The 22,402-nt window shown below is 33.4% G+C and overlaps 11 protein-coding genes across 11 annotated transcripts, besides 2 other annotated features; 2 read left to right on the top strand and 9 right to left on the bottom strand.

Moving 5' to 3' along the window:
• Positions 1-426: 426 nt before the first annotated feature.
• TVAGG3_0979010 (histone H3-K4 methylation) lies at positions 427-1,674 on the top strand (the record flags this gene model as incomplete). Its single annotated transcript, XM_001329055.1, has 1 exon — positions 427-1,674. One exon carries the CDS (start codon positions 427-429, stop codon positions 1,672-1,674), a length of 1,248 nt encoding a protein of 415 aa, XP_001329090.1.
• A 180-nt stretch (positions 1,675-1,854) lies between these two features.
• On the bottom strand, positions 1,855-2,819 carry TVAGG3_0979000 (ribonuclease inhibitor domain-containing protein; the record flags this gene model as incomplete). Its single annotated transcript, XM_001329056.2, has 1 exon — positions 1,856-2,818. One exon carries the CDS (start codon positions 2,816-2,818, stop codon positions 1,856-1,858), a length of 963 nt encoding a protein of 320 aa, XP_001329091.1.
• Positions 2,820-3,306: 487 nt separating this feature from the next.
• TVAGG3_0978990 (ankyrin repeat and SOCS box-containing protein 4 family) lies at positions 3,307-4,812 on the bottom strand (the record flags this gene model as incomplete). Its single annotated transcript, XM_001329057.1, has 1 exon — positions 3,307-4,812. The coding sequence occupies one exon, from the start codon at positions 4,810-4,812 to the stop codon at positions 3,307-3,309; it is 1,506 nt and encodes a 501-aa protein (XP_001329092.1).
• Positions 4,813-4,956: 144 nt separating this feature from the next.
• Positions 4,957-5,932, top strand: TVAGG3_0978980 (guanyl-nucleotide exchange factor protein; the record flags this gene model as incomplete). Its single annotated transcript, XM_001329058.2, has 1 exon — positions 4,965-5,873. The coding sequence occupies one exon, from the start codon at positions 4,965-4,967 to the stop codon at positions 5,871-5,873; it is 909 nt and encodes a 302-aa protein (XP_001329093.1).
• Positions 5,933-6,093: 161 nt separating this feature from the next.
• TVAGG3_0978970 (trehalase family) lies at positions 6,094-8,411 on the bottom strand (the record flags this gene model as incomplete). Its single annotated transcript, XM_001329059.2, has 1 exon — positions 6,245-8,278. The coding sequence occupies one exon, from the start codon at positions 8,276-8,278 to the stop codon at positions 6,245-6,247; it is 2,034 nt and encodes a 677-aa protein (XP_001329094.1).
• A 137-nt stretch (positions 8,412-8,548) lies between these two features.
• TVAGG3_0978960 (disulfide-isomerase A6 family) lies at positions 8,549-9,928 on the bottom strand (the record flags this gene model as incomplete). The annotated part of the gene is made up of 1 exon (XM_001329060.1): positions 8,801-9,463. One exon carries the CDS (start codon positions 9,461-9,463, stop codon positions 8,801-8,803), a length of 663 nt encoding a protein of 220 aa, XP_001329095.1.
• A 160-nt stretch (positions 9,929-10,088) lies between these two features.
• TVAGG3_0978950 (nuclear pore complex protein NUP155 family) lies at positions 10,089-12,827 on the bottom strand (the record flags this gene model as incomplete). Its single annotated transcript, XM_001329061.1, has 1 exon — positions 10,126-12,303. The coding sequence occupies one exon, from the start codon at positions 12,301-12,303 to the stop codon at positions 10,126-10,128; it is 2,178 nt and encodes a 725-aa protein (XP_001329096.1).
• A 412-nt stretch (positions 12,828-13,239) lies between these two features.
• Positions 13,240-14,718, bottom strand: TVAGG3_0978940 (spectrin binding; the record flags this gene model as incomplete). The annotated part of the gene is made up of 1 exon (XM_001329062.1): positions 13,240-14,718. One exon carries the CDS (start codon positions 14,716-14,718, stop codon positions 13,240-13,242), a length of 1,479 nt encoding a protein of 492 aa, XP_001329097.1.
• A 26-nt stretch (positions 14,719-14,744) lies between these two features.
• Positions 14,745-15,840: a mobile genetic element.
• A 260-nt stretch (positions 15,841-16,100) lies between these two features.
• TVAGG3_0978920 (histone-lysine N-methyltransferase family) lies at positions 16,101-16,868 on the bottom strand (the record flags this gene model as incomplete). The annotated part of the gene is made up of 1 exon (XM_001329063.1): positions 16,101-16,868. One exon carries the CDS (start codon positions 16,866-16,868, stop codon positions 16,101-16,103), a length of 768 nt encoding a protein of 255 aa, XP_001329098.1.
• A 232-nt stretch (positions 16,869-17,100) lies between these two features.
• Positions 17,101-17,891: a mobile genetic element.
• A 1,363-nt stretch (positions 17,892-19,254) lies between these two features.
• On the bottom strand, positions 19,255-19,947 carry TVAGG3_0978900 (spectrin binding; the record flags this gene model as incomplete). The annotated part of the gene is made up of 1 exon (XM_001295184.1): positions 19,255-19,947. The coding sequence occupies one exon, from the start codon at positions 19,945-19,947 to the stop codon at positions 19,255-19,257; it is 693 nt and encodes a 230-aa protein (XP_001295185.1).
• Positions 19,948-20,644: 697 nt separating this feature from the next.
• Positions 20,645-21,852, bottom strand: TVAGG3_0978890 (actin; the record flags this gene model as incomplete). Its single annotated transcript, XM_001329064.2, has 1 exon — positions 20,702-21,832. One exon carries the CDS (start codon positions 21,830-21,832, stop codon positions 20,702-20,704), a length of 1,131 nt encoding a protein of 376 aa, XP_001329099.2.
• Positions 21,853-22,402: the final 550 nt, after the last annotated feature.

Raw genomic sequence — 22,402 nt, 5'->3', positions numbered from 1 at the left:
CAAATACACAATGTGAAATGTTTGATTTTATTTGAAATTGAACTCAATTTACCTTGAAAAAGTTGATTTTTAACAGATTTGTATGCTATTATTGGAACTAATGCAAACGGAATTGATAAAAATTTCCAAAAAAAATTGAAATTCAAAATTACAAAATCAAAATTGTACTTTTTTATTATATTTTTTAGAAAATAAGAAAAATTTGGAATATTTCCAAATTTCTAAATAGGTTGTTCTTTATAAAACTACAATAAAAATAGTTTTTCCATATGAATATATGTTTTTTATTCCTTATTTCAAAAAATAAATTTTAAATATAATAGATAACAATGAATTTCCCTATTCATATGGCTTTGATTCATGCATTATTGCCTAAATCTATAAGTAAGACCCCATCTATTTTGGGGTCTCTTTCATTTTCTCATAATGGATCTAAGGGTTTTTTTTGATGAAGTTTTCGTAGAACTTCCAAATGAATACTACGCTGACTTTGACTTCGAAACAGAAATAACAGCTATGGTATTATCTAAAATGGGTCATATTCTTGGCCTTGGATTTGAAGATGGATCAGTTATTTTATGTGATTCGGATTCTGGCAATAATAGACATAATATCAAAGGACACAAAACAAGAGTATCATCAGTTGCATTCTCTCCTGATAATAGATTGTTCGTGTCTGGAGATCATGATGGCTATTTTCAAGTGACCGACGTAATTACAAAACAAGTCGTATTTTCCGAGAAAGCACCAGATGAAATACAAAAAGTTTTATTCAATCCAGAAAATCCTGATGAATTTCTGGCATTATACGGCCTTACAATGAAAATTATCAACTTAAAATCAAAAGAATTTAAATTCTTCCCTGACCCCATATCGCTTGTTTGCTGGACTAGCAAATATGGATTGATTTGCGTTACAGATGATCTTCATTTGAATTTTTATGATAAAGATTTCAAAGTTGTAGGATCTAGTTCCCTTTCTTCCATGAAGAAAATCCCATATATGGCTGTTTCCAATACAGAGAAACTCATTTGTCTCCTCAATATCCGTGGTGAAGGTTTTATTTGGGATGTTCCTGAGATTGCTGTCGGAGTACATGATGATCCTGCATGCAGAAACGATTACAAAGATAGAGTTAGCGAAATGAAATACACATGCTGTGTTTTTGACAGAATGGGCGAACATATCATTTTTTCATCAAACAAAAAGCAACAATGCAAGCTAGTAATTTACGAAATAGATGCTACAGAAGTCAAGCAAGAGCTTGATGGCCCTTCAGACCCTGTTAATTTCATTTTATTCCATCCTCAGCAGCCAGTTATTTATACAGCAGGAACTCCATCAATCAGAATGTGGACTCCAACATACGAAAACTCTTGGGAACAGTTTATGCCAGGTTTCCAAAGCGTAACAAATAATGTCGAATATCAAGAGAGAGAAGATGAATTTGATATAGATGATTCAGTCGAACAAGATACAATCATGCGAAATGAAGGTGAAATTATCGATATATTTACATTTACAAAACCTCCTCCAGATATTTTGGTCGATCTTCCATTAGACATCGACGATATCGTTGCCAAGAGACTGGAAAGGAAGAAGAAAGAGGCCGAAGAGGAAGAAAAGAGAAAGAAAGCCCTTCAAGCTGCAGCAGCCATTGCATCTGTTAATTAATTACATAAATATATTGAAATGTTGTTGTTTCTGAATTGAATTATTACTGTAGAATAAAATATACTTTGTTTTTGATATAAATCCAAATAATCTCAAAAAATTTAAGTAAAAATAAATGAAAAATGATAAATTCTAGACTTCCAGATAAAGATAACAGGTTTAAATTATTATTTTTTTTCAATTAATTATCTTTGATTTCAGAAACAACATCATCAATGTTCAGGTCATCACCAAAGTCAACCTTACTTTCTGTTTTAGCTTCTTGAGGACTATTTAATATGGAGCTGAGGAGTTCTGCGCCAGTTGCATCTTCCATTCCAACATCAACTTCATTTGAAACTTCTAATGCAATTGCAGAAAGTTCTTTAAGAACTTTGAGCAAGTTTTCTTGTACTTTTTCATCGTTTTTAACTTCAATTCCCAATTTTTTGAATTTTTCAATAAGTTCTTGAACTAACTGTTCATCAAATGCATTCTTATTATATTTGACTGGTTTTGGTCTGGCTTTAACTGAACTGATTGTCTTACGCGGTGATAATTCAGCTTCAATTTCTTCTTTCTTGATAACATGTTTCTTAACAGCCTTAGCGATTTCTGGTGCATATTTTTGCATTAGTTCTTTGGCTTCATTTTCGTTTGGTGGATTATCTGTTGGATCCCAATCATTATCTATGAATGTTTTACAAATTGATGGATATTTCGATGCCTTCAGTCTCTCCTGACTTGTAATCTCTACTTTGTTTATTGTACGAATTCTTGGACCGAAAGCAAGAATCAAAGCGATGCGATAATTAGGTCTTTGCGACATAGGTGTTTCTTCTATTTCAAAGTTGGCGAGATTTTTCAGTCGTGAAAGTCCTTTGTATGACGTTAACATCGTATGATTTGCACGAATATCTTTAAGATTCTGTTGAAGTGGAAGATGAGCGAAAGTACTCACCTTTGTATCTTTTCCAAGTTTAAGACAAAGAAGTGCCTTTTGTTCACCGATAGTTTCAATAGAAAAATCATTAACATCTTCGCCCTTAAGTGAAATAAGTCCACGAAGTGACAAAGATCTTCTTTGCTCGATCATTTGCTGGCTGACTGATTTGGAGCATTTCACTTTCTGCTGAACAAATTCTGTGGGCTGCGAAGTTTCCATTGATAAACGGATGGACGATAGATGCGAATTTGGAAATCATTTCACAATCTTTGGATTACACAATGACAGTGAGCAGAAGAAATGAAAAACCAAATAATTTTAAAATATTTAATAATGATTTAATCTGATTTTGAGAAGATGTCACTCAACTTTTTGATCGATGTGGGATAATGGATATTTCTCTTTTAATAATGTGAAAAGGAAGTTGTATGTATTAATATTCAATAACAACCTACCCGATAGCCTTTTAAACTCAAGAAAGCATAGGTTTTAAAACTCCAAAGATCCAGAATTAAGAAGGAAATCTCCCTAAAGAGCAGGGCATGGTTTTAACCAGTAATAAATTCGAAAAAAGATAAAAAATCAAAAACAATTACAGTCATACCTATTTGAAGTGGTACCTATCAGCAATAATGTGTTTTGTATGTAAATACACAAAATATGTTTATAAAGCCATATCATAATGATAGGTGGTTTTTCCAAAATCATTATTTTTCGTTGATATTTGCACCATGTGAAATAAGAAGTTTGGTTATTCTTCTACTATTATAAATTGTTGCTTTATGAAGAGCGGTTTTTCCATGTAAATCTTTTTCATTGATATTCGCACCATGTGAAATAAGAAGTTCTGCGATTTCTTGACTTTTATTTTCTGCTGCCATATGAAGAGCTGTTTTTCCAAATTTATCTTTCTCATTGATATTCGCACCATGTGAAATAAGAAGTTCTGCGGTTTCTTTACTTTTATTTTCTGCAGCCATATGAAGAGCTGTTTTTCCAAATTTATCTTTCTCATCGACATTCGCACCATATGAAATAAGAAGTTCGGCTACTTCTATACTATTATTATTTGCAGTCATATGAAGAGCTGTTTTTCCAAATTTTTCTTTTTCATTAATATTTGCACCAAGTGAAATAAGAAGTTCGGCTGTTTCTTTGCTATTATAAAATGCTGCTTTATGAAGAGCGGTTTTCCCATGTAAATCTTTTTCATCTATATTTGCACCATGTAAAATAAGAATTTCGACTGTTTCTTTACTATTATAAAATGCTGCTTTATGAAGAGCTGTATCTCCATATATATCTTTTTCATCTATATTCGCACCATGTGAAAGTAAATATTCACAAAGTGATGGAACTTTGAACATTGCAGAAAGAACAAGACATTTCTTAAAATCAATTTGATCTAAATAAACCATAAATGCTTCAAGATTATTATAATTATAACAATCTTCTAAATCAATCTCTATATTGTGTTCATTCATCAAGAATGTAACAAAATCAATATTGTGTGAAATAATTGCATATTTTATACAATCGTCATTTGGTTGTTGATATTTCAAACATTCATTCAAAATCTCTTGATTTCTCCCTAAAAATGATAATTCTAGACATTTTTCAGTTATTTTTGAGTCAAATTTCGTTCTTAAAAACTTAAAACAATCAACTGATCCGTGGTAACAACACAATTCAAGTAATGAATATCCTTCTTCAGAATTTGGATATAAATTGCTTTTAAGTATTTGACCTTTATTAAATCCTTCTCTTTCAGTGAATGAGATGAATCTTTCTTTGTCGTTATCCATAATTGCTCTGTAAACTGTATTTTCTGCATGAACATCTAGATCTTTTGAATCTTCTTCGAAATTAGTACTTTTGTCTAATTGAATGCCGTATTCTTTATAAAATAGGAAGTTTGAAATATCTTCAACATTTTTGACATTTTTGACATGATATTCATCAGATATGAGTTTGGAAAGAGATAAATATGTCTTTGTATAGCGATTATTAAAGGGAATAATGTCTAAAATATCTCTTATAATATTTTGGGGAAGATATTTCTTTGATTCAAGCAATTCTGTTTTGATCATTCTGTAAATGGAGTTTAATTCTACTTCATTTCCCGTTTTCAACTGATACAACGTAATATATGCATCAATGTAGTATTTACAACAACTTCGTAATTCACTGAATTTATTTTGTTGATCAGACATGTAAATATTAAATCTTCACTTTAAAAATTGGGGCAAAAAGAACTGAACACCAAAAAATTGAGAAAACACCAGAAAGTGGTAAGTATATCAATAAGGTGTGGTGATAAAAAAATATTTGACACTTTTCTAGGATTGTCAAATTTGCTCAAATTATGTATTCTATAACTATTTTATCATGCGAAAATGTTGCCAATGCAGATGATACACCATCATGCTTTGTTAAGGTTTATCTTGAAGCAAATGGACTTAATTTATACGTCGGAAAGACGAATTCTTCAAAAAAGCAAGGATTATTAAAATGGGATAAAAACATGGGCAATAATATGGCAACTCTCTTTGTATATACCGATGTAATACGTTTCGAATTGTATACAAAAGATTTTTTGGGTGGCAAAGAATTACTCGCAGCTGCCTCCGTTCAATCATCGCAAGTCAAATCAGGGTCGCTTAAATTAAAGTCACATTACTCGAGAGATCCCAATAGAACTGTTTATTTCAATGTAAAAATCGAATTTATTCAATTCCAATTTCCATTCATCAAAAATACTCTTTCGCAACAATTTTACTTTTATTATCTTACATTTGATCCAGAGGTTTCATATGATCCTTTCAAAACCAATTGCTACTTTCATTTCATTACATTAGACCCTGAATCAAAAAAGCCTTCACTTTATTCAGGCAGCGATGCTAAAGATGGCATTTACTTCAACTACTCGCCAGTTTTCTCTGGCCCTTCTGGATTAACACAAGTTTGCATTATTGACCCAAGAGCAGTTAAAGGGAGTATGAGATACCTTCCTGTTTTAGTAAATCATGGATACAGAGGCCGCGTTTCATTAAATGTCGCTTTTAGTGCTCGTCCAACGATGACTTCTTCTGGTTTGAGTTTAATTGCTCCAGAGCACAACAAACTTTATTCTAAAAATGCCATCTCCCTAAATGTTGAATCAGATGGCGCTCTTCCATTCGGATGCGTTGTTAATGTAGCAGATGATATTAGCCATGTAAGCTACGATCCAATTGATTTATCATTGGATGGAATTTTATCACAAAGCTTTTAGTTCATAGAAATTTTGATTTATTTTTATATATATTTGTAAATGTTAATTTTATTTCTTAATATTTCTTAATTACAATATCGTTCTATATGACAATGAAAGTGTTTATATTTTACATTAATTATCATACTGTTTTTACCAAAATTTATTATAAAATATTTATTAGAAAGGAAAAATAGATATGACATGTAATTAAATGACTACTTTTTCAATTTTAGAGATGTTCAAATCTAAATTATTACTAAAAAACCAAAAATAAAGAAATAATTTTTGGATTTTTTTGAATGAAGCTTTTATATTATATGAGACAAACATCATATGAATATAGATTAATATAAGACTACATTTACTAATCTAAATTAAAAAAAGAAAAATTAAAATGTATCAATTAGGCTTCTAGCTTTGCCTTGGTCGAGAAGTGTTGTATAGACATATACACCGGCATGTTCGAAGCAGTCTGGTGCAGAAGGAACAACTAAAGCGCCATCCTTGGAATCAACAGCTTCTCCTGTAGGCATATTTCCATTTGCAGCGACTGAGACCATCCAGTTCAATCTCTTCTTTATGTCCATACCAAGAACTTTCTCCGACCAAGCAACGTAAGCTGTAACAACAGGCCAAGCTGGTTCAGAAACCTGTGTTTCTCTTGTTCCTTCGCCGCATGGATTCCATACTGAGTCAAAGAAATAAGGATCGCCTTCGTATCTTGCAATTCCACCTCCTCCGAGTTTAGATAATTTCGAAGTGATGAAATTCAAATGGCTTTTAGCGGCATCGCCTGAAATTAATCCGAAGAAGACACATGACATGGAAGCGGAGTCGGCTCTTGTATCTGGCATTTGTTCTGCGTCATCTCTGACACCACGATACAATTTGTTATTGTTTTTGTCCCATAAAGCTTCTAAAACGCCTTTTCTAATTTCTTCTGATCTGGCTATGTCCTCTTGTGCGCGTTTTGCATCACCAATTTTGTTTTCAATTGAAGCAGCAGCTCTCATTCCTCCAAACAAGCATCCCATTTCCCAGGAGTACCATTGGCAAGGTAATGGTTCTTTTGTATGATGGTCTGATGATTCTTCCCAAGGAGATCTGTCACTTAAAGGTAATTTGTGGAATCCGGAGTCTGTATTGATGAATTTGACCATCTCTCTTGCGCGATTTAATTTTCCTTTGACCCATTCTTCATCGCCATAAACTTTTAAGTGATAATTTAATGCGACCAAATATAATCCGTTTGCATCGAATTGTGGCTCTACGAACATGCTGACGTCTCCTGTCATTACATCATATGTTGTATGGAAACCTCCGTCATCTCTTAATTCCGCTGTATCAACCCAATCAAAGAACAATTTGAATTCGTCGTGATAACCAGCAGCGTCGAGCATGAAGGCGGCCATGACAGAATCACGCATCCAGTTCTTGTAATCGTAGTTCGGATGAAGAGAAGAGGAAATTAAACCTTTTTCTGGGTTTTGAGAGTTTTTGAGGGTCAAAATGGACTTCTTGTAGAGGTCTAATGCATCACCAGTTAATAAAGGCTGTACTCCTTTGGAAAGGAATGCTGTATAGCGTTCATTTGTTAATTTGATAATATTATCTGAGCCAAGAGCAGAAGCCTTTGCCATTGTGGTCTTTGCATCATTAAATGAACGTCCGAAGGCACGGATTGATGAAACAGTTGCAGTATTTTGTAAATTAAAATCATAAAGAGCTCCGTAAGCAATCTGTGACTGTGCGTATTGTGGGAATGAAGGAATAGTTCCTGTGGCTGCAAATGCTGTCAATGGGTTTGTTGAATCCTTGAAATCACCGTTTCCGACTGTAGTTAAAGGATCGTAGTTCTTATCGAGGGAAATAACAACTGATGCGATGTAAGCAGCATCACGGTTCATTGAGCATGTAGTACTAGTGCATGTTCCAGTTGAATATTGTTTATCTGTTCCAGAAACAGCGTAATCAAGAAGTCTGATACGGTGGGATGCACCATCAGCTGATTTGATAATATATTTTACGAGATAATATTCTTCATTTGGAGGCATATACAAATCTCTTTCAATTGTGATTGGAAGAGCTTTCTTGCTGTATTGATCATATATGACAGAAAGTTTTCCATCAATACCCATTGTGCATCCACCGAGATGGGTGTTATTAAAAAGCATGTCATTACCATAAATTTTTCCATCAACTTCAACTGCAAAAGAATCGGCTGTTAAAACATCACGAACTTTCTCGGAATATGCTTTAACGTGATTTATACCTGGATGGGCTGTGGGTTCAACCGTCCAAGACATTTGAGCAATATTCCAATAGGCAATGATTGGATTCGTTTTGTCCCAGTTGTTAAGCCAATAAGATGGTGAACCACGCTGGGTTGCTGATGTTACACACTGCAAAAATAGTGGAATCATTTTGAAAATCGGATCAAATAAATGATTTGAATGAAAATTTACACGCTCTCAATTATGATATCGTTTTTGGAGAATAAACATCAGCACAGCAAATTATAACAATTATCAAATTTTGAAATTTTGCAAAAAATTCTGTTGTTTTTGTGAAATAGACTTTAATTTCATTATCAATATCCACAAATGCATGCAAAAATGAAAATTTCCCATATAAATTCCTTACATTTTCAGTTTTAGCCATTATCTGATTGAAATTTCATGGTGTTTAAAAAGAAAGAACTTGAATTACCAATTATCATGTAAGTTCTATCAAATAAATGCATATCATGGTAGTGTTCTAAATGAAATCGAAGAATAAATAATATGATTTTTTAACAATTTTCGATTCTCAACGTATATATGTGAATTTACATAGATCTACTTAGAATAGCAAAAATATATAAAGAAAAACATGAATTTACCATTTAAGAAAAAAGATAACAATTAAAACTTATATGACAAAACAATTAAGTGTTTATAACATTCTCACAACTCGTCATCATATACATCTACATCGAAATGCTCCGTAATTGCTGAAATAAAGGAGCTAAAGTCCTTTTTTCCTTTGTATTGAGTTCCTTCACCGTTAGAATAGAACCAATATGATGGAACTGGCGGATTTCCGAATGCTTCTATTGTATCTGGGTCACGAGAAATTCCAAACGTGACATTCTTTCCTTTGAAAGAACCATAGGCGCCAGAGAACATCATTGGCGGCTTGAAGTTCTTGTGGAATAGTAATACGAGATTGTCTTTTCTGTCTACCCATGAATCATCTATTTCTTCGATTCCTTCTCCGATTTTTCCGGAAATAAATTTGACAAGTGCGTTTGATGTATGTTGCCCTTTGAAAACATGTGATTCTCCATCTAAAAACATAATAAACTGTGGAATTGTTTTGATATTAAATTTCTGAACTGCAGATGGGATACCAGCAGTATCACCATAGGCAAATCTTGCAAATCCAGAAGCTTCTTCAGCAGCTTTTGCGAATTCTGGTAACGCCGCTCTACAAGCAGGACATGTTTGACCTCCAAACATGATAAACCATGGTGTAGATGTATCACCTTCAAGTACTCTTTTGACGAAAATATTTTCGTCCATTCTAAATACTGCGGAAACTCCAAAGATAGCAAATAAAGAAAACATTTTTTTTAGAAATTGATTTTTTTTATCGTCCAGACTGAATATCATTTCCCATTTTTAAGTCTAAAGTAAACTCAGAGTGCATTTCCATATGTCATAGGCTGCTTGGATTTGTAATATAACAGATAAATATCCAACAATGATGAATTAAAAAGCAATTGGAATTTCTAACAATTTTAACAGAACAAAAACATCATTTATACAATCTCTATCATGGATAAGAGCTAAACATAACTAGCCAGTTATATAGAATCAATATTACATTGAGGAATAATGCGAAATGCATCGTCTGTCTGCAATGCATAAATTACTTGCATGCACGCTTATCAAAAAGCCTAATGAAAGAGAATGAACACAATCTATAATGTTTGATTATTCTGATAGAGTATATATTAAGATTTGAAAGCATATTGTGAAAATTTATACTTTAAAATTAGGACGAAATAGTGAAATTATTAGAAAAACTATCCTTTGGCTTATATTTCAAAATATTTCATCAACATTTTTAGATTTTTGAGCATTTTAAGAGACTTTTAAACAAAGAAATGATAATACATAAGCTATACATTTGATTTTAAATGCAAGTTCATGAATTTCAAGAAAAATATCTAAAATTTATAATATTTTTTTTGTATTACATCATATAGTTTATTCTAATAAAATAATCATTTATCATCATCTAAAAAGCTGGCCATTTCGTCGTTCAGTTTCTCCTGAATCTTCGCTTCGATAGAAGTAAGTTTGTATTTGGAACAAATTGCGATGGCCATGTTAAGCCAGTTGATTTTGTCCTGTTGGTCGGCCTCTTTATCTGTTCCAAGTTTGTAAAGTTCTTCTGCTGCTTCCAAAAACAGTTTCTTTTCGATGAAAACCTTGTAAAGCAACTCAGGATGGTTTGTTTTAACAAACTCATCGATGAACGGAGCGTCCATCTTGATCAGTTCGCTGAGTTTATCCTTTTCATCGAGGAAATGGTAGAATGTCATTGCGAAAAGCTTATTCTTCTTGCAGAACGTGATGGCTGACTCTATTCCATCATCGCATTCATAGGCCTCGCATGCAATCTCGAAGATTTCAACAACATTATTGAAAATATCTTCGGCAAACATGTCTACAGGCTGGCCATCCATCAACCATTGCAATGCACGTGATTGTGGATCGATGCTTTGCGCTTTGGCGAAAGCGATTTCGTAAATAATCTGTGGAGAATTCAAATCTTTGAATTGGTTAACGATCATTGGGTAATCTATGAACTCTATGAAGGAAAGTATAGAATGGAGTTGCTCCCTGATGGCAATTGTTCGCTCAGCTCCTTCAGATAGTTTCGCAATTTGAAGTTGGCTGAGAATATTGGAGATATGGATACCAATGAAGTACGAGAATCCTGTAGAATTGTGAGCCATCCTACTTGCAAGGAGATTCGACCTTGTATCCTTATCAATAACAAGGAAGAACGCTGTAATGAAGCAGCACAAGTAATGGGAGACTTCTGATGGCTCGAAATTGGGATTCGAGAAGTCAAAGATCGGTTGCGATGTCAGGAAATCAATAGCAATGTTCTTAGGATCGTCTTTTGAATCGTTTTCTCTGACATATTCAATTACGTGTGTCAAAACCGTCGATTTCTGGCGAGCGAAAGTTGAAATTGTTTTTACAACTTCCAAAACGAAATTAACAAATGCGGATATATTGGAAAGCATTTTGTAATCTTCCATAACTCTGTTTTTCTTTCCACCGACGAAATGGAAGCTTTCTGTCTGATTTTCGACGGACTTGATATAATCTTTAATGGTGGATGCAATGTCCTCGAGCTGTATAGCAAATCCGGCGGGTAAGTTCTTCCAATCGTAATTGACCACAAATTTGGTCTTTCTTTTTCTGAACCTAGGAACCTCTGTGAGCATTGCTACGCCGTCAATAACAGTCATTAGACGGGTGAGACGTGTAAGAATGGCAGAAGAGAAGGATAAATGGTCTGTTTTGTTGATTAAATTTGTTGCTTGGTAAAAATAATGACTTCTGAGGTCAGGCGAGAAAGAACAAAGCGCTACAAGTGACGAGAGATGCTCTACAACTACATCCGAGTTATAATCAGTGATATCCAGGTTTTTGGCAAAATCATTTGGATCCAAAGTCGACAATCTCTTTACTTTTTCGAATGGAGCCATGAAGTTCGCGACAATACCACCCGCTGTAGTAAGTATATATGCAGTCGGAGGAAGGCAAATGTGCTGCCAGTAAAGAGAATCTGAATTATTAGTTGCACGAGGGCGCAATCCGAACGAAAGGAATACAGGAGTTCCAGGAAGAGATACTACAGTTGTGTCTCCACTGAAAACTTTGCCATTCAGCCTTTGTGTCCTGATAAATGTGGCTTTTTTGTCGGAGATTATTACTACGCATCCCATTGTTGATGCTCCGAATGTAACAGTACTTCCAAAGCCTTGAATTGGTGGAATTACTGAGATATTCTTTCCATTTAAGATGTATCTTTCTCCAGATTGAGTAAAAACTTCGAAATAATCATCGCCAGCGCAAGAGGCTGAGATAATTTTTTGTTTTATACTTGAAATGGACCCTAGTTTTATGAATCTTTCGCTATCATAATCGTATTTTATCATATAACATGAATTATCTTCTGTCCAGTAGCATATTTCTTCGAAGTTTGAGTCTGTGATTAATCCTATAACAGGAGATCGTATATATCCGATAATATATTCAAAAACTTTTGAAATAATTCCAGAAGCACTTGAAATCGTGTTGCTGTTCCTTGAAATTGAAAGGACGTAAACATCGCCGTCATAACTTCCGCAGAAAATTTTGCCAATTGGACCTTCACACATTTTTGATGTGATAAATGAGGTTTCTATAATATTATATTGCTCGAAATCGATTTTTCCATCAACTATGCTGACTATCTTGATGTATTTTGGTGTCGCAATGGCAATACACGGTGAGAATTGTCTTGGTGAAATTTGAATTTGGCATTCGCAGACACTTATGATGAGATCTGCGTTTGGCTCGTAGAGCTTGTCTGTTACGGTATTGGAATTGATTGGCCAAAGGAATAATTTATTATCAATTGCCGCATAAAATTTTTGAATTCTAATTAAACATCCATAAGAACATTTCAAATTTGCATTAGCGTAATGAACAAAAATTTCTGGAGGGATCTGAGAGGAATTTGACAAATTAACTGTGTCCGTTGAGATATCTGATGGTATATAGTCGAATTTTACATCGTTATTGAGTCTATTTGAGTAGAATTTTGGACTATTCGCATCATATTGTCTCTTTTGTCTGATTTCATCAAAGACTACTTTAACTGCTTCTGTAGTCTTCGAGTCCATCTAGTGTCCGAGCAAACTTTCTCAATTTGATTGAGTACAAAATCTTTAGACATCATCAATTTGAGTCTTGAAATAAACACACTTATCAGTGGTAATTAAAATTCCCATATAAATGATATATTTATAATGATTATTTTCAAAATTTGGATTAAAATTAATAAATTTATGAACTTAAGGAACAATAATTTATAAACCAGCCGGAGTAAATTATTAATATACATAGTTAAATCGCTTTCATAATTATCAACCAGATTATGGATTGAATTTACTATTCATAAGTGTATACCTAAGTGTAAAATTCGTTCAAGAACATTGGATAATATAATATATTTTATTTAGATAATATAAAATATTGTATCCAACGTATTATAAAATTAGAAATCATATTGATTTTTGAATTTTGAACATGATAATTTATTTAATGTCAAATTATTTAATGCCGATTGATAGAAGATAATCTCTCACACGACTTTCAGCACACCTGAATAGAGTATTTCCTGCTTTATCCTTTGCTTTTTTATCAGCACCAACAGAGATAAGATATTTAACAATTTCAAGATGACCATTTTCTGATGCCAATAGGAGCGGAGTTTTCCCATCTTTATTCTTTGCTTCTTTATTTGCTCCAACTGAGATAAGATATTTAACAATTTCAAGATAACCATTTAATGATGCAATAATGAGCGGAGTATATCCATAATTATTCTTTGCTTCTTTATCAGCACCAACAGAGATAAGATATTTAATAATATCAAGTTTTCCTTCTATTGATGCAATAATGAGTGGAGTAGATCCATATTTATTCTTTGCTTCTTTATCAGCTCCAAATGAGATAAGACATTTGACAACTTCAAGATGACCATTTTTTGATGCCAGCAGGAGCGGATTATATCCACTATTACTCTTTGCATCTTTATTAGCTCCAACAGAAATAAGATACTTAACAATATCGATTTGGCCATTCTCTGATGCACAATGGAGTGGAGTAAAACCTTGGGTATCCATTGCTACTATGTCACATCCACATTCAATGAGTGATTTAACAAGTATGAGATTCCCGTTATCAGAAGCTTTATGAAGCATATATCTCTCTGATCCTTTCTCTTTCTTTTCACATAATCCTTCCTCAAATGCTTTCATCATTATCTTTTGATTTCCTTTTTTTGCAAGTTCAGAAAGGAATTTATATATTGCATCAAAATCATCGGAATTTTTGTACCCTGCAATTTTATAAAGAATTTCTTTTGTATTCAATTCATCATTAATCTGATTGATTTTTGATTCTTTTGCTTTAATTTCTCTCTTCAGTTTGATATTTTTGTCATTAATATGAAGGATTTTTGCTTCTTTTTCTTCGAGTAGTTTCTTTATTTTGCCGTTTTCTTCAGTAATCTGGACATTCTCCTCCTCTTTGACTTTGATTTCTTTCTTTAAATCTGTAATGATTTTGTTATTTTGTAAAATTTGTGATCTCATAGATGTAAACTCTCTCTCGCTGTTTAATAATTTGTTTAATTCTGATTTAAGTTTTTCAATTTGGTTTTCAAGATTCGATATTTTTGCTTTTGAAGATGTAATTTCTTCATTCGTTTGACAGAAAATATTAATAATTGCGTCAATATATCTCAATTTCATGTATTTTTGAATAGTTTTGAGAACTCTAATAACTTCTTCTAAATTACTTATTGAAATTCTTGTATTTCGAGTATATTTATATAGATCGGAAGCTTTAACAGTAGGTACTGACTGCCTCATTAAATCGATGAATTCATCTGGAGTTAGTGTTGCAGCTTTCAATATATTTTTGATGTCTTCAGGTTTGAATAGATTAAATATCATATATTCTGATATGTAATCACTAACGTGAGCAACAGTATACTCGAAATTCCAAACTAACTCTTGACTCATTGAGAAAATGATAAAATAACCTTAAGGGTCCACTGTAAGGCCAAATAAGGTCTATCGTCGTCCCAAAAATATTGCTCGAGATGGTGTTTTACTAAGGCCCAAAACTTAAAAAAACACAAAAAAATTAACTTTACTCTTTTGAGATCCTTATCAGATATGCATCAATTTGATGCAGTATCGCAGTTCAAATCTGATTTTTTAATGTAGATGTACTCTAACATCCTTTAAAAAATGCAAAATGATATTAATTAAGCTTTTCATTTCTGTATCATACACGAAACAAAATCGTTCATTATACTAAAATTTATCAAAGTTTGATTAATGAAAAAATAATATCTAAATTTTTACATTGAGTCGGCTATTGATATGGTTAATATTAAATCTTGTAAAAATTGGCATTATCCAGAATAATACCCACTAAAATACACAATTTTTTTTAAAAAAATTTTATCAATTGTTATGGTATATCTTTATGATAATGAATAAAATGCTTATTTTTCATAAGTAAATACATAATTTATGCTTAAACACAAAAAATAACACGAAAATTTTTGGCCAACATATCTAAACTAAGGATAATGGTTTGAATATATAAACAATAATACTTTGTCCAGGGAATTAAATTTGTGCTATCCAATTGTCAATTCTTTGAATTTTTTTTAAATGCAAGATATCCCGGCATTAGCCTTAATAAATATATATATTATGCATCATAATATTAGTTTGTAATGGCATTAAAGCGAAATTCCTAATTTCTTCTCAATTAAATTCCTTGAAAAACATTGGAATTAATGATTGGAAATAGGTCAAAAAAATTCCTAATATAAAACTTATACTTAAGATAAAATTAAAATTCGAAAATATCTATTTTTCAAAACACGCATCCAAAAGCGAAAAAATTCGAAAAAATCATGTTCTTATAAAACTCACTGATTTTGCAATTTTTATGAGATTTGAAGTGATAGAATATATTACCATCTTATTGAAACATATGCTTCATTGTTGTATTCACATAATATTAATCAGAACACTAGGAAAAGTGGATTTTCGAAAAATGACGATAACGATTATTTGCAAATTGCCTCTCAATTTTGAGAGACTTTCAATTTTTACAGTGGACCCTTAAATAACCATAAAAATCGGATTAAAATAACTGTAAAAATCGAAATAAAAAACAGGATAAAATCCCTAAAAGATTCTCCCCGATGTATTTAAATGTACTTGCGATGAACGATAATAAATAAGTTAAAAATTTTTAATGATAATTTCCAACATTTGGATTAAAATTCATCAACTTAAGTACTTAAAGAATAGAAACACATAAAGAACAAATAGGAAATTATTGGTAAAAAAATTGCTTTCATAAACTATTATATTTATTATTAACGAATCAATCTTTTTATTGAAGCCAATAATGTGATTATTTTCCAAATTTTCGATTGTATAAAGCCAAAATCTATAAAATATTTCCGACTGAGATATTTTACGACGTCATTGTGACCTTTTTTCGATGCCAAAACGAGTGGAGTATTTCCATCATTATCCTTTGCTTCTTTGTCAGCACCAACAGAGATAAGATATCGAACAATATCAAGTTTTCCTTCTATTGACGCATAAATGAGCGGAGTACGTCCACGATTAGTCTTTGCTTCTTTGTCAGCACCAACAGAGATAAGATATTTGACAACATCAATATGACCATTATATGATGCATAAATAAGTGGAGTATTTCCATAATTATCCTTTGCTTCTTTATTTGATCCAACTGAGATGAGATATTTGACAACTTCAAGATGATTATTTAATGATGCATACATGAGTGGAGTGCATTCATGGATATCCTTTATTTCTATGTCACATCCACATTCGATGAGTGATTTGACAAGTTTGAGATTTCCTTTATTAGAAGCTTCATGAAGCATATATCCTTCGGATCCTTTCTTTTTCTTATTAGTTAATCCTTCCTGACAAGCATTAATCATCAGTTTTTGATACCTATTCTGTGAAAGATGATCAAGGAAATTATATATTGCATCGAAATCATCAGAACTTTTGTATTTCTCAATTTTATAAAGAATTTTTAATGTATTCAATTCATCATTAATCTGAACGACTTTTGCGAGTGCGGTACATTTTAGGAAAAATGACATTTTAACTTTACAAAGTTTACATTTGTAAAATGGCATTTTTGCCACTTGTTTGCCAATACCCAAAAAAAAGTTTGGCGCCAAATCGCAAAAGTGTCATAATCTCATGGTGGACCACAGCTGGTGTCGCCGCCGACTATCTACTTGCTGGGATGCTACGCAGCCTTTGATCTGGCCAATCATAGTGCTGCTCCATCCACATCAGCAAGTGATTTCGGCTGGAGATCTCCAATGGGTCTTCCATGAGGTTTCTGCAAGCCAGAAGCACAATATCTATGCAGCCTAGCTGCTAAGATAGCGTAGCTAGGCTGCGTAATTGTTGTGCTTCTGGCGATATTAGTTATACGTTATTGCCCTCGTTGACTATAGTACTACTCCCTTAACCTCCGAGGGTTAGGGGAGTAAATTTGCTCGAAATGGGCAATGTTCATTACGAAATCTCTCATTCGATGAGAGACTTCGTAATGAGCATTGCCTTAAAGTACTCTTACTACTCTTTCCTAGTTCCCAAAAGGCCTAGGATTCTGTAATTAATCGGATAGGACAGAGTTTTTCCGAAGTCTCTCATTTGATGAGAGGCTTCGGAAGAACTCTGTCCTAATGTAGTATACTTATAGTCTCTGACAATTTATGTGTCAGAGAATGTACTTTTACTCGAATAGAGCAGAGTTTTTCCGAAGTCTCTCATTTGATGAGAGGCCTCAGAAGAACTCTGCCCTAGTGTAATGTAGTTGTGGTACTTGTCCCACAAAGAGCGAGAGAATATGTCTGTAATTTGTTTATGCTGAAGTTTTCTGAATTTCTCCCAAATGAGGAAGGAAATCCAGATAACTTCAGCATAAGTTAATGCGGATGCGGTTCTCTAGCTCTTTGTCGGCCAGAGAACGAATAAAAAGTTTTTGTTGTGAGTAGGCTCGATGCATGCCTACTCACTGCAAATATACGTTAATTTTTACTTCTTATGAGAAAATAGTTTTTCATTTTTATAATACTATATGCTTTGTTGCACAATAAATTGTCTATTTTTCTTCTTTAAAATCGATTTCTTATATTTCGAATTTTTCTCATTTTTCAATCTTGATCAAAATTCAAAAATAAACAGATATTCCAATACAATACATAAAATAACTCGTATCTATCATATTAAAATTTTCGAAAAATCTCCAAAAAAATCGCGATTTGAAAATTTCGAAATCAAAAAGCACATTTTTCGCGGAGAAAAAAAGAAAAACGATTTTTTTTTGGAATTTTGGTGAGAAAGAATCTTCTTTATCTCCTCATATAGTGCTTATTTTCGCGTTCTGAAAGCGGAAAACGCATTTTTGGAATGCATAGATTCCTAATCACACGGAAAAATTAGGGCTTAATAAGAAAAATAGACAATTTATTGTGCAACAAAGCATATAGTATTATAAAAATGAAAAACTATTTTCTCATAAGAAGTAAAAATTAACGTATATTTGCAGTGAGTAGGCATGCATCGAGCCTACTCACAACAAAAACTTTTTATTCGTTCTCTGGCCGACAAAGAGCTAGAGAACCGCATCCGCATTAACTTATGCTGAAGTTATCTGGATTTCCTTCCTCATTTGGGAGAAATTCAGAAAACTTCAGCATAAACAAATTACAGACATATTCTCTCGCTCTTTGTGGGACAAGTACCACAACTACATTACACTAGGGCAGAGTTCTTCTGAGGCCTCTCATCAAATGAGAGACTTCGGAAAAACTCTGCTCTATTCGAGTAAAAGTACATTCTCTGACACATAAATTGTCAGAGACTATAAGTATACTACATTAGGACAGAGTTCTTCCGAAGCCTCTCATCAAATGAGAGACTTCGGAAAAACTCTGTCCTATCCGATTAATTACAGAATCCTAGGCCTTTTGGGAACTAGGAAAGAGTAGTAAGAGTACTTTAAGGCAATGCTCATTACGAAGTCTCTCATCGAATGAGAGATTTCGTAATGAACATTGCCCATTTCGAGCAAATTTACTCCCTAACCCTCGGAGGTTAAGGGAGTAGTACTATAGTCAACGAGGGCAATAACGTATAACTAATATCGCCAGAAGCACAACAATTACGCAGCCTAGCTACGCTATCTTAGCAGCTAGGCTGCATAGATATTGTGCTTCTGGCTTGCAGAAACCTCATGGAAGACCCATTGGAGATCTCCAGCCGAAATCACTTGCTGATGTGGATGGAGCAGCACTATGATTGGCCAGATCAAAGGCTGCGTAGCATCCCAGCAAGTAGATAGTCGGCGGCGACACCAGCTGTGGTCCACCATGAGATTATGACACTTTTGCGATTTGGCGCCAAACTTTTTTTTGGGTATTGGCAAACAAGTGGCAAAAATGCCATTTTACAAATGTAAACTTTGTAAAGTTAAAATGTCATTTTTCCTAAAATGTACCGCACTCCGACTTTTGCTTCTTTTTCTTCGAGTGCTTTCTTTAATCTCTTGTTTTCTTCAGTAATTTGAACAATATTTGCATCTTTTTCTTTGATGAATTGCTTTAGTTTCTTGTTTTCTGTATTAATCTGAACAATTTTTGCTTCTTTTGCTTCAATATTTCTATTTAATTTGGTGTTTATTTTGTTATTTTGAACAATTATATATTCGGCTTTCTTTATTTGAGATCTCAGGAATAAATTCTCTCTCTCGCTGTTTAATAATTTGTTTAATTCTGATTTAAGTTTTTCAATTTGATTTTCAAGATTCGATATTTTTGCTTTTGAAGATGTAATTTCTTCATTCGTTTGACAGAAAATATTAATAATTGCGTCAATATATCTCAATTTCATGTATTTTTGAATAGTTTTGAGAACTCTAATAACTTCTTCTAAATTACTTATTGAAATTCTTGTATTTCGAGTATATTTATATAGATCGGAAGCTTTAACAGTAGGTACTGACTGCCTCATTAAATCGATGAATTCATCTGGAGTTAGTGTTGCAGCTTTCAATATATTTTTGATGTCTTCAGGTTTGAATAGATTAAATATCATATATTCTGATATGTAATCACTAACGTGAGCAACAGTATACTCGAAATTCCAAACTAACTCTTGATTCATTGAGTAAATGATAAAAAATCTTCAAAAAAAAAAAAACTAGCAATTGCTACTACACTCATTTTGTACACAATTCAATTTTTTTTCCACTTTTCAATTTTTTTTCCACAATTTGAAAAAAACAGGATATAATTCGAAGTGATATTGGGCAAAAATAATTAAGGCAATATCAGATATCGTAACTTTGAAGTACTATGTTATAGTTTGAAACGATATTATCATATTTTCACTTATTTATTAAGATGGAGTTGAAACAAGTCAATATCTCTCATTTCTTAAATGCATAATGCTATTTTATAAACAATCAATAGCCTATTTTCGATAAGAATATTTCTGAAATTTTTATTTTATCGATAAAATATCGAAATTGGGAAATACAATAGCATCGAATTTTCAAGTTTAAGGTCTCAGTAAGTTCCAGTTTTAAGGAAACGGATACTTTAAAATGTTTTACAAATCTTATGGTACTTATTTTCATTTGAATAGCCTCTGAGATGAATATAATGCTAAAGACTAAAGAGTACATGTTGAACGAGTCCTAGGATAATGTTATTTGTTCCTCATTTCTTCATTAAAAATTACTATCGTTGTTTTTTCCTGAAGGAATTTTGATTCCATTCATCATTTACATCCCCTATATAGTAAGTATCCATTGTCAAAATCAAAAATTATTGGTCAAACTTTTTCCATTTAGATTTTTTAGAAAAGTAAAAAAAAGATAAAATTTCTAAAGGATATACCGATATTTTTAGAAAATTTAGAAGCACTTGCGGTGAACGATGGATGGGCCAGCCTCGTCGTATTCCTCCTTGGTGATAACCATCTGTGGGAATGTAGCGAGGGAAGCAAGGATGGAGCCACCGACCCAAACGGCGTACTTACGCTCTTCTGGGGCGACGATCTTGACCTTCATTGTTGGTGGAGCAAGAGCTGTGATTTCCTTGTCAAGACGTTCGGCGATGCCCTGGAACATTGTTGTGCCACCAGAAAGAACGATGTTAGCGTAGAGATCCTTACGAACATCGATATCGCACTTCATGATGGAGTCGAAGAGTGTCTTGTCGATACCATCGTATTCCATACCATCGAAGTATGGCTTGAAGAGCATTTCTGGGCAGCGGAAGCGCTCATTGCCGATTGTGATGACGTTGCCATCTGGAAGTGTGTAGTTGACGTTGATGGAGGAGTCTGTAGCGGCCTTCTCCATTTCAGCATCGAAGTCGAGGGCGACATAGCAAAGCTTCTCCTTGATGTCACGAACGATTTCCTTTTCGGCTGTTGTGTTGAAAGCATTGCCACGCTCTGTGAGAAGCTTGACCATCCAGGCTGTGAGATCACGGCCAGCGAGGTTAAGTCTCATGATGGCGTGTGGAAGGGAGTAGCCTTCGTAAATTGGAACTGTGTGGGAAACACCATCACCAGCATCGAAAACGATACCTGTTGTACGGCCAGAGGAGTAGAGGGAAAGAACGGCCTGGATGCCGACATAGAAGGATGGGACATTGAATGTGTCGAACATGAGGGAGATCATTTTCTCACGGTTAGCCTTTGGGTTGAGTGGGGCTTCTGTAAGAAGAACTGGGTGCTCTGTTGGGTCAACACGAAGTTCGTTGTAGAATGTGTGGTGCCAGATCTTTTCCATATCATCCCAGTTGTTGACGATACCGTGTTCAATTGGGTACTTGAGGATGAGGACACCAGCCTTGGAGCAAGCTTCATCACCGACGAAGACATCCTTGGCGTTGCCACCAACTAATTGTTGTTTGTACTTTGGACGGCCGACAACGGATGGGAAAACAGAGCGTGGGGCTTCATCACCAGAGAAGCCAGCCTTGCACATGCCGGAGCCGTTATCGATAACGAGTGTCTGAACGTCTTCTTCAGCCATTCCAGAAAAATGAAGTCATTTCAATTCCGTTGATTTCACTTCATTAGCCAGCGGTTGTTGCCCACAAAGTCCGGAATCGGAATAAATTTATTTTCTTCAATATTTGGATTGGGACAAATATTCCTTGATTGATTGCTTTATTTTGACAAACTCCATTTATTTTGACTATCAATTCAGGTGGTTTATTTTATTATATAAAGGTCACCGATGTCATTAATGTTAATCTTGCTGATTCCATTTTATGAGATAAAATTGAGAGTGATAAAATTTAATTCAATATTCTATAAAAGTTATTACTTGTCCAAATAGTCCTACTATTACAGATTAGAAAGATAATCGCAATGACATGGTGAAATTATACACTTGAGCCATTAACAAAGCATTAAAATTCCCCGAATTTTTCAAATTCCGATTTTTATTCAAATACAGATTTTGACTTATTCAAATTCGGAATATACATATACAATTTATATTTAGTCTGAAATATGAATATAAATATATTCTACGGAAGCTCTTTGCTTTACCGATATGAATTTCATTCAAACTTCATCATGAAGTCCCTAAAGACAA

This window comes from Trichomonas vaginalis, chromosome I (genome assembly GCF_026262505.1).
Source record: "Trichomonas vaginalis G3 chromosome I, whole genome shotgun sequence".
NCBI lineage: Eukaryota > Parabasalia > Trichomonadida > Trichomonadidae > Trichomonas > Trichomonas vaginalis.
The sequence above is the reverse complement of the archived record's forward strand: the minus strand, read 5'-3'. Positions and strand labels throughout refer to the sequence as shown.